At 61.6% G+C, this 9,661-nt stretch overlaps 1 protein-coding gene across 3 annotated transcripts; it reads right to left on the bottom strand.

Annotated features, from left to right (window-relative positions):
* Nucleotides 1–339: 339 nt before the first annotated feature.
* Nucleotides 340–9,140, bottom strand: SEMA4C (semaphorin 4C). 3 transcript variants are annotated; one of them, XM_039872507.1, is made up of 15 exons: nt 8,962–9,140; nt 6,915–7,063; nt 5,309–5,457; nt 4,944–5,006; nt 4,681–4,779; nt 4,498–4,594; nt 4,262–4,378; nt 4,021–4,172; nt 3,761–3,936; nt 3,314–3,458; nt 3,004–3,226; nt 2,805–2,917; nt 1,737–1,894; nt 1,586–1,656; nt 340–1,464 (listed from the first exon to the last, which is right to left on the bottom strand). In XM_039872507.1, exons 2-15 carry the CDS (start codon nt 7,021–7,023, stop codon nt 632–634), a joined length of 2,505 nt encoding a protein of 834 aa, XP_039728441.1. In that variant the 5' UTR covers nt 7,024–7,063; nt 8,962–9,140; the 3' UTR covers nt 340–631. The 3 variants fall into 3 exon arrangements, with proteins under 3 accessions (XP_039728441.1, XP_039728442.1, XP_039728443.1); XM_039872508.1 differs by having other exon boundaries at nt 6,915–7,060; XM_039872509.1 differs by lacking the exon at nt 8,962–9,140 and adding an exon at nt 8,464–8,926 and having other exon boundaries at nt 6,915–7,060.
* Nucleotides 9,141–9,661: the final 521 nt, after the last annotated feature.

The following is a 9,661-nucleotide window of genomic DNA, read 5'->3' as shown; positions in this document are numbered from 1 at the left end:
CCCTCCCACCCTTCCCCCTAAACACACAGGAGGCTCCGTCTCCCTCCCCCCAACCCTGAAAACATTCTCAACCCTGGGAGGTGACCAGGCTTCTACCCCAGGAGCCCTCCTCACACCTCCCCCCCCCCAGGGGCAGTACTCCTGCCCAGCCTCCACTCCCTATATGTACATCACTGCCCCTCCCTCGGGACAGGTGGGGGTAGGAGAGGCAAAGTGACCCGACCCCTTCCCCTTCATAGCTCCGATGACTCACCAGGAGGACCCCACGCCAAGGGAAGACTGACAGAACCAGGAAGACTGTGCCATAAACAACCACGTGCACACGTGCCCACACACATACACATCTCCAACTTCTGCCTTGACATTTTTGGCTGCTGGGGTCCCATGTGTCCATGATTCAAGCCCCTCAAAGAGAGGAGGAAGGCGCCTTCTGGGCGGCTGGTGCCCTGGTGAGCCACACTGAGTGGCAGTGCTCGTGCTGAGCAGAGCAGGTCCTCATGGCTGGGCAGATACTGGGCAGAATCTGTCCCAGCAAAGCAGATGCCCACACCATGTCCCTGAGGTAGCTGGTGTCTGTGCAAAAGTAGGAGCCGCAGCTCGCAGGCTGCCTTGCCCACGCGGTGGGACGCCCTCATACGGATGACTCCTCGGGATTGGAGTCCGGCAGTGGCTGGCGCTGCTGCAGTTTGCGCCTCAGTTCATCCGCCAACTCGGGCAGGGGGTGCCCCAGCCCCCCGCCGCAGTCCTCCCCACCTAGCTGTAGGCGCACGTAGCCATTAGCGTTTGAGTTCCGCCCACCCCCCAGGTGAAGCCGAGTCGGGGATGGCAGGGGCTGGCCGGGAATGCCAGGAGGCGGAGAAGGGGGCCCTGCCCCAGGCTGGCACCGGGCGTGTCCAGGCACAATCTTGAGGGAGCCGTCCGAGTAGTAGTAGCCAACAGGATCCCAGAGTTTCTCATCAGTCTCGGGGCCAGGCCGGAAGGGGGGGCTGGTGGGCTCCTTGGGCAGCTCCAGAGGATATACCAGGGTCCTCTCTGCTGCCTTGGCTCCTTTCTCCAGCTCTTCCCGCAGCCGCCGGCGCAGTGACAAGACGAGCAGCAGCAACACCAGGCACATGGCCCCCAAGACCACCACAGCCAGCCACACCAGGCCCAGGTTTTCCAGGGGTGCCCGGGCCTCCAGGGTCACCGACGGGCCCGCCACTACAGCTACCAGGTAGCCTTCGGCAGCCAGCCGTGCCCCCTGCTCCTCTGAAAAGCAGTGGTAGGCCCCAGCATGGCGGGGCTGGGCAGCCATCACGACCAGGGCCTGTAGTCGGGCATCGTAGAGGAAAGAGCCAGGCTGTTCCGTGGGCAGGTCTCGGCCCCCAAAGGTCCAGCGAGCATGGGCGAGGTTGGAAGAGAGGCGGCAGGGCAGCACCAGGTCTGTGCCCGCCACCACCGTGATGTTTTTGGGCGTGAGCCTGACTGCAGCGGCAGGATGAAAGGGAGCAGTTAGTGCTGGAGACCCAGGACCAAGGGGAGGTGCAGACACTCCAGCTCCCACCCAGGGCCCATCCCACTGGGAGGGGGACAAAAGACAGCTCACCTTTCTTACTGCCTCGGAAGTTACAGATACCAGAGGTGTCTGAGACTGCTACATGCTGGATCAGCAGAGAACTGGTGGGGGAAGCAGGGTGGGTCAGCATTCTCGCTCCAACCACCTGCCCTCCCTTCCTAAGGAGCAGAGCCCCGCTCACCCTGAGTGGCCATCGACAGCCACACAGCGGCTGGTGTTGATGTTCCAGGCGCAATAGGGGTCCCGAGCGAGGACACAGTCTGCACAAGAACGGTACTTCACACAGTCGGCTAGGGGCAGCTGAACCAGCTGTGACCGGGAGCCTGCAAACAGCAGCTTCTACAAAAGATGGAGGCACATGAGGGTCAGCCAGACCAGGACACCGCCTGGGCAGAGCTCACACTCCTGCGGGGGAGCACAAAGCAAAAAGGGCCAAAGGAAGGAGACCTGAGGACACAGAGGGCTTACTTCAAGCCAGATGCCATCCTAAGCACCTTAGAGCAGTGACCTGATTAGAAAGAGCAGCAGCTATGTGAGGCTGAGTATAATCACACTCGCACACACAGCTCCACTGCGGTATAAATAGTACAGGAAGTACGTTTTCCGTAAGGCTCGCCAGCCCTCACAGTAGCACCAGCATAGCATAAGGTGTTTCCCTCTGTTTGCACAGTGATTGCCAATCTGTGTTTCTTCAACCACAGACTTTTTGCCTTTGTTCTATGTTCTGGGGAATGGTTTGAGCCCCAACAGTTGGTAAAGCGCAAGCCTGTAAAAGTTCAGGGTACCAAGGACAGGCTACAAGACAGTAAGACACCAGCAGCACCTCAGGGAGGTGGGAAGGCGCGGCGCTCAGGACAGGGTGACAGGGCTGGCGGGAAGCCAACACCATGAATGAGGGCACCGCGAACGAGCAGTCTGAGGCGTGGCCAACAGTGCACCACAGGAGGGGACGGGCAGCATGCAGCAAAAGCCTGGCATGGCCCTGAGGGGGCTCTGAAGGTGTAGCTGCCCAGACTAGGTTCTGGGAACACAGCCCACAAGAACCCAGCAATCCAAGGCCTATGGAGTGCGGGTACGTCAGCACTCTGATTGCTCGGAACTTGCCCCTAGCTAAGCCGGTATGCTCGGTGCCTCCTGGGCCCTGTACGGCCAAACAGAAGGCTAGGGTATGCTGGGTATCCCCTCAGCCTGTATAGCCAAGCAGCAGACTAGGGAAGGTGGGAGACAGTGGGTGGGCCCTAATCATTACCTTGCTCCGGGACAGGACCAGGCTTTCCACTGGCTCCTGGTCAAACACCTGCAGCTCCTCAATCAGGTGGACCCAGGGCCCCAGGCTCACAGCCTTGAGCAGCCAGCCATCTCCTGTAGGGGTTGGGCGAGGGCAGGTGTAAGCCAGAGGGCACAAGGGCCCCACCCAGCCACTGGCAGCCAGGCCTGCACGTGCCTACCTGTGCCGATGAACAGCACTGTATAGGTGGCTCCGTCAAGCCCTGTGACACGGTCGGCCACCAGGTGGGTGAAGTTGGTGTCCTTCTTCACGAGCAGGGGCCGGCCCCAGCGAGGCCTCACCTGTTCCTCCATTAGTGGGTGCTTCTTGATGAAATTGAGGGTATTGTCAGGCAGCTCCAGAGAACTGGTGTAGCCATGGCGACGGTGCCAGTTGTTGATGCACTAGAGGGCAGGGCAGGGAAAGAACTGTCAGCAGGTTGGAATGGTGCTGAGGTTGAGGCCAGCAGTGTCCTCCCCGGGGGGACTCACCGAGCCAGGCCGCGGGCTGGGTACAGGGTCAGTGTAGAGGCCCCACTTCTGGGATTGCTCACGGTACTCCTTGTAGGGACCCTCGAACACCCTCTGGATCTCTTCCAACTGGTACTCACAGACTGCTGACAGGTCCACATCGCCCCTGTCACAGCAGCAGAGGGAGCCCAAGGGTCAGGCCTGGTGCCCACTTTACCCTAGCTCAGGGAACATAGGGGAAAGGCGGGGCCCGGCACAATGCAGTAAAGAGCATGCACAATGTAATGACAGCTCTAAAGGGCCACCAGGGGCAGGGCACTCACTGTCCACATCCTACTGAGAGATGCCCAACACCTTCCTTCGCTTCTGGACAACTGGCCACCCAGAGCCCAGAGCCCTGCACCGATAAACCACCTCCAACCCGCAGAACTACTCCTCCCCACTCATGAGGGGTCTTGACCAGCTCACCATCGTGCCCGAAAAACTGCAAAGAAGGTGGTGTTGTGCCAGGAGGCATCTTGCAGGGTGTGCAGTGCCCTTAGCTGGTTAAAGTAGAGCTGCCAGTCGGGGGCTGAGCATACCAGCCGCGCTTTCAGGAACGTGGTCCATTTCTTCTGCAGCGTCCGTGCGCCCCCCAGGTCTCCCTGGCAGATGGCAAGGGGACACTGGTGGTCAGCCCTGCTCAGCCAGCAGGGCTCCCAAGCGCTCACTGTTGTGGGCTTCTGTACCTTGCAGACACGGGCCACACGGGCCACCACCTGCTCTGTGTAACAGTCGTACTCCACCGCCCGCTCGCTGAAGAAGAAGTAGACCTTGTCATCGTCCCCCGTGAAGCTCCCCATGCTCTCGGGGATGTAGGCAGAACCGACAAAATGAGGTTCTAGAGGAAAGGGAGGAGGCTTAGCGAGGCCCTAACGGTGCCTCCCCCTGCAGCTCCCCCAGTCCCCATACCAGTTCCTCAGGGCTCACCATTGAGCCAGAAGGCCAGGTACTCTGTCTTCATGGGGTGATGGGGTCCCATGTTCCGCAGGATGATGGGCTCCGTGCCCAAGAAGTTGTTGAGTGTGGCCGAGTACAGTTCGCCATCTATGGAGACACAGGATCAGCCAGGACAGAAGAGAGGTGGAGATACACTCAGGCCAGACAGCCTTGGGTGGGAACGCATCCTTGGGACACCCCAGCCTGCAGCAGGGTCCGCCACTCACCCACAAGGAGGGCAGTGTGGCCCTTAGCTGGGTCATAGGGACACTTTCCCTTGCCGTCATCGAACTCTCGGTGCTCCAAAGTAAAGGTGAGCACATCCTGAGGCAGGAAAGAGACAGAGTGAGATGCAGCAGGCCTGGTGTCCTGAGCAGGCAGGGAGGGCAGAGGCAGAGCACGGCACTCACAATGTAGGTGCACTTGGGTTGGAAGGCATAGGTGCCGCACACGTACAGGTGGGATGCGTTGTAGGGCTGCAGGAAGCGGATGAAGTTGAAACACTCCGTCTAGGGAGAAAAATGGATTCAGGTAAAGGATGGGAATAGGGACCCAGACCAGCACTGGAACAAAGGGAGCCCAGAGCCCTGGGGAAAGTGTGTGCCATGAGGCTCTGCCAGGAGGAGGCACTTGCACCCTGCCCCCTCTCCCTGGCTTGTCCCCTAGCACCCACCTGGTTGCTCTTCCCTTTCTGGATGCACTCGGACTTCTTCTCCAAGGGCGCCTCCCATGAGATCTGGGGACAAGAAGAGGTCATGTCAGCAATGTCATAAGTACATGCTGAACACGTGGACAACACGGCCACAACATGGGGACACCACACGACACTACTCAGTCCCCACACCCCAGGAGCTTATTTCAGCAGAGAACACAGGCCCCAAATGGCCCCCAGTCAGCAGAACCCGCTAAGTACTGTGAACGAAGGAAAGGCTGCCCATTTGCTCTGCTGAGAGGGCAGGACTTGCAGACCCAGCAAGATTCCACCTGAAGACGTGGGGTGGGGGCAGCTTGTGTACCTCCCGCTCCCCCACCTCTCACCACTCCTTGAAGCTCCAAAGCCTCCACGCTGAAGGCAAACAGGGCCTCCCGGGCCCCCACATACAGGAGCCCAGTCTGCTCAGTCAGGGTCAGCGTCAGGAAGTCCTGGATGCCTGTTTGGGAGAACCGCCGCACCACTGTGGCCAGCTCTGCAAGGACAAGGTAAGAGTGAGCACAGCTGTGGAAGGGTGGGCCTTCCTGGGGCTCCAAGCACCCACTACCTTGAACTAGCCTTCCTTTGCACAATGGTCTCCTAATTGCCTGTTCCCCACATTAGGATCAGCACCCCTCAAACAATACAGCCTAGCCACCTGACTGGCAATAAGGGACATTTCCTGAATTGCAGCCTGACTCGGACAGCTCCCCCAGGCCTCCTGGCCCTTCTCAGCCTAGGAGGAGGCAAATCTGGGCTGTGAGGAGGAAGGAAGGCTATCTCAGCCACAGCTTCCGGCCAGAGGAAGCCATCAGACTGATGGCTCTCACTCTCAGGGTCAGCAGCACCGCTGGCTGCAGAGCTGGGCACTTCCCCTCCCTGCTTCCTCAACTGCCGCTTCCTTCTTTGCTCTGCTGCCCACTACCCGTGTGAGGGTCCAGCCAGGCCCCAGCCCCTAACTCAGCAAAGCAGGATGCACAGAAGTTGTGAGCGCTCCTTGTTTTAGGGAACTGGCCAAACAAACCCAGACTGCCAGAGCTGCCAGCATAGCTGCCACTAGGGCAAGTAAGGATGGCAGGAGTCAGGGCTGGGAGGCCATGCCAGGAAGGCCAGCGGGAAACTGGAGGCTGGGACCAGAGATGGTGCTGAAGGCTGGGGCCTGGGAAGTCTTGTTAACATTTGCCATGCATGGCACTACAACATTCATATACTCACAGGATCCCTGTCAGTCCCCAAAATAGCTGCTGACCTGTCCTCAGGGTCCCCTAAACCAGCCTTACTTAAGTCTTTAGAGACAATGATGCACCCAGACACACAGGTCAGCAGGGCTTCAACCGCACAGGAGTGCAGCCTGTGGGAGGTGACCTCATCCCAGGTCCCCAGAGTGCAGGGATGATACAAACACCTGACATCACTCTTCGTACAGGTGTGTGTTTGTACAGGAAGGGCTGTCAGGTCCACTGTCTCTCCCACATGAGCACATGCACATACACTCGCCCATCTAGGACCACCAGAGGGCAAGAGTGTCAGAGCAGAGGGAGTCTATTAGAGTTGACAAGGGGGATCCTGAGGGCACAAAGTTAGAAAGACTTGGGGGAGGTACAACACCCTTGGCTCTATGCATGTCCTGGCTCAGGTTTCTCTCCCCTGGCTCTCAGTGCAAGTGACAATTCTAGCAGTGAGTTGTGTGGACAGTGATGCAGAGGCATCCCTTAATAGGGGTGGCCAGGTCCTAAGCTTCAGTAGTAGGGGCAGCCCACATCCTGGGCTGGACTACCAGTTCTGGGTCCCTGGGGCCACTTGCTCACACTTCTTAGAAAGTGGGGTCACACACATCGGTAGGCCTCAAACCCAACAGAATAAATCTGGCACAAGCATCTCTCTTCCCCCAGCAGCCTCTGTTGGCCTCCCATTCCCCACACTGGTCTGTCTCCTCCGACTTCAGGCACTCACCCCCAGAAGATACCGTCTTCCGGGGCACCAGGTTCCACCACACCTCAGCCCTGATGCCTGGGCCCCACAGCCCCACCGCCAGCAGCCAGACAGCCCAGTGTGGGGCCATGGCTCACACCCCAGCTCTAAGCTCCAGGCCAGCTGCCCTGCTGGGGGAAAAGAAAGGGTCAGAATCACAGCCAGAGCAAACAGACTGGAAGGGGGGGCCCCACCAGGCCCATGCCAGGAGGCACAGACGGGACAGAAGACCTGATCAGGCCTCCCCAGGAGCCCCTGGATTCCCCCCTTGCCCCTATCCTTGGAGCAGAGACCTAGTCCCCTCCCACACCTGGCTTCAGCCCCCACTATCTCCAAAGGACCATGGGGTCTCCCTGGATAGAGGAGGAGGAGCAGAGTCAGCTAAGGCAGGTGGACACTCGGAGAAACCTCTCAGCCGGTCCTCCCCCACTCTCAGGAAGTTCTTTGAAAATAGACCCCTCCCCACACTCAGGCCTGATGAGTGCAGTTCCTTAAAAGCCAACCTCTCTGGAGAATCCCCTGAGGGATCCTGCCAACCGGAGACCCTAATTCTGGGGGGCCCAGGCTTCTTTTATGGGCCTTTGGGGGGGGGGGGGGGGGAAGGAGGGCATGTGGTGGTTTAGCGGTGGGGGTAATTGATGTAGCAGGCACCGGGGTCCGACCCCAGCCTCTCCCTTCCCCCGGCGCAGACAATGGCGGGGCAGACCGAAACCCCGCTCCAAACCAGCAAGGCAGAAGCAGGCCAGGAGCCGAAGGGGCCCAGCTACCCGAGGCCCCTTTGTTGCCCATGAACAGAGGCAGGAAGTGGGTAGGATGGGCTTGGGAGTGACCAGCGTCTCATCGGTTCCTCGCACTGCCTCCGAGGGATACTGGCCCTTGGGTTGGGGGCGGCGGGACAGGAGCCACAGTGGTCAGATCAGGGACTCTCCCGGGGGCGCCTTCAGACGTGGCGTGGGGAAGCCTGTTGGGGGGCCGAAGGGGATTCTCCTGAACCACGGAGGCGCCCTGCGCAGGGTCTGACGAGCCTTCTGGGGGCCGAACTCGGGGATCGCCCCCCGGCCCGGCCTGGGAAGGACAGCTGGGTTAATTTTCGCCGCTCCAGCTCTCCAAAGACGGGCACAAACACACATAAGACGGGGACCTGCTCACCCCAAAACAAAGGGTCCACGCCAAGACCCCATCCCTGCCTCCCGCCCCGTCCTCCCCTCCCCCAGCTCCCGGGGATTTAGTACAAGCAAAGCAGCGGCGCACTGAGGCAGGCTGGCGTAACTGACTATACTCTGAGACGCCCACCCACTGCCAGCCAGGGTGCCATCTTGGGGGAAGAGGGGGTGGGGACACGCTCACCCCGACCCGTCTCCAACACCCCCAGCCCTCCCTCTGCCCTTTACCCGAGGCCGGGCTGGCCCCCGTGGCGCGATCTGATCTGTCCACACAGCGGCGCCCCCAACCCCAGCTCCTCCCAGGGCGGGGGAAATGGGGCGGCCCCGGGGTGGGTGGTGGGGTGCGGGGTCCGGGCGGTGGCCCCCACCCTTGTCCACTCTGAGCCGCAGCCGCAAGGCGAGGGCTCTAGCCAGGTCCGGCAGCCAGCTGGTCTCGGGAGCTGGCTTTCCAGGACAACCCGCCTCCCGGGCGGAACGGGCGGGGGGCCGCGGCGGGGAAATCTGATCCCACAACATCGGCTTCAGTCCAAGCCCGCCCCAAACTTTCCGTCGGGGGTGGAGGAGCCGGGGGCAAGTCAAGGGCCTGGAGAGGATCCCGACTACGAGAGGGACTCTCTACCCTTAGCCCCGACCCCGCAACCAGCCCGCGCTTCCGAACGCCCTGGCTGCGGGTACTGCTCGCCCAGCTCTGAGCCGCCGCTGGGCACGCAGGAACGGTCTTAGACGAACAACTGTCTTCTGCTGCCCCTCCTTGCACCCCCAGACCCAGTCCCTAGCGCGTTCAGCGGCCCATGCCCAAGACGGGGGACAAAGCGTTGCCTCGGAGCCCCGCGGCTCCAGCTCCGCGCCATCCTAGCCTCACTCACCTCCTTCTCGAGGCTGGAGTCCCTGGGCGCCGCCCTCGCGTTCGGCTTCGACCCGTGCCGCCCGCGCCCGCCCGCGCGCGCCTCCTCCGAGGGCCCTGTGCCACCGCCCCTCGGTCCCGGGTCGGCTCGGCGCCACTGGGCTCGGGCTCCCCGCGCCACCGCGGCGGACGCCGGCTCTTTCTCCAGCGGCCACCACCCCGCCCCGCCCCTGACGTCAAGCGAGGGGGGTGTCGAGCTGGGGCCGGGGGCGGGACGCGAAGGCCCGCCCAGGAGGGGGCTGCGACCCGCTGCGACCTGCTGGTCCCCACTGCTTGCCCGAGGGCTTGGTCCCCGGCCCCTGCCCGGTGGGGCGAGGGAGGCACTCCGGACGTTGCCCGGGGAAAGCAGACTCACATAGTCTGTCCGAAGTGTCTCCCTAGACCCACCGCGGCTGGGTGGCCGGGCTCGGGAAGGGGCCTCAGGGCCGACCAGGTGTTCTGCCTTTTGGCCCCAACACCCACTGGCCCCTGCAGCCACGCTGGCACGGGCCTCCCCAGCTAGGAGAAGCCCTGTCTGGGGAGGCAGCCTGCTTGCCCTTGTTCCTCACGCTCCAAGCACAGGGACCCGGTCAGCACCCCTTGCCCAGCTCCCCCCTAAGACCACCTCTACTCCCAGGGTATGGAGCCTACCCCCAGGAAGGGACTCCTTCTGGTGCCACTGG

Source organism: Pteropus medius, unplaced genomic scaffold (assembly GCF_902729225.1).
Source record: "Pteropus medius unplaced genomic scaffold, Ma_sr-lr_union100, whole genome shotgun sequence".
NCBI classification, from domain to species: domain Eukaryota; kingdom Metazoa; phylum Chordata; class Mammalia; order Chiroptera; family Pteropodidae; genus Pteropus; species Pteropus medius.
Note: the sequence above shows the minus strand (reverse complement) of the source record. Positions and strands in the feature narration are given on the sequence as shown.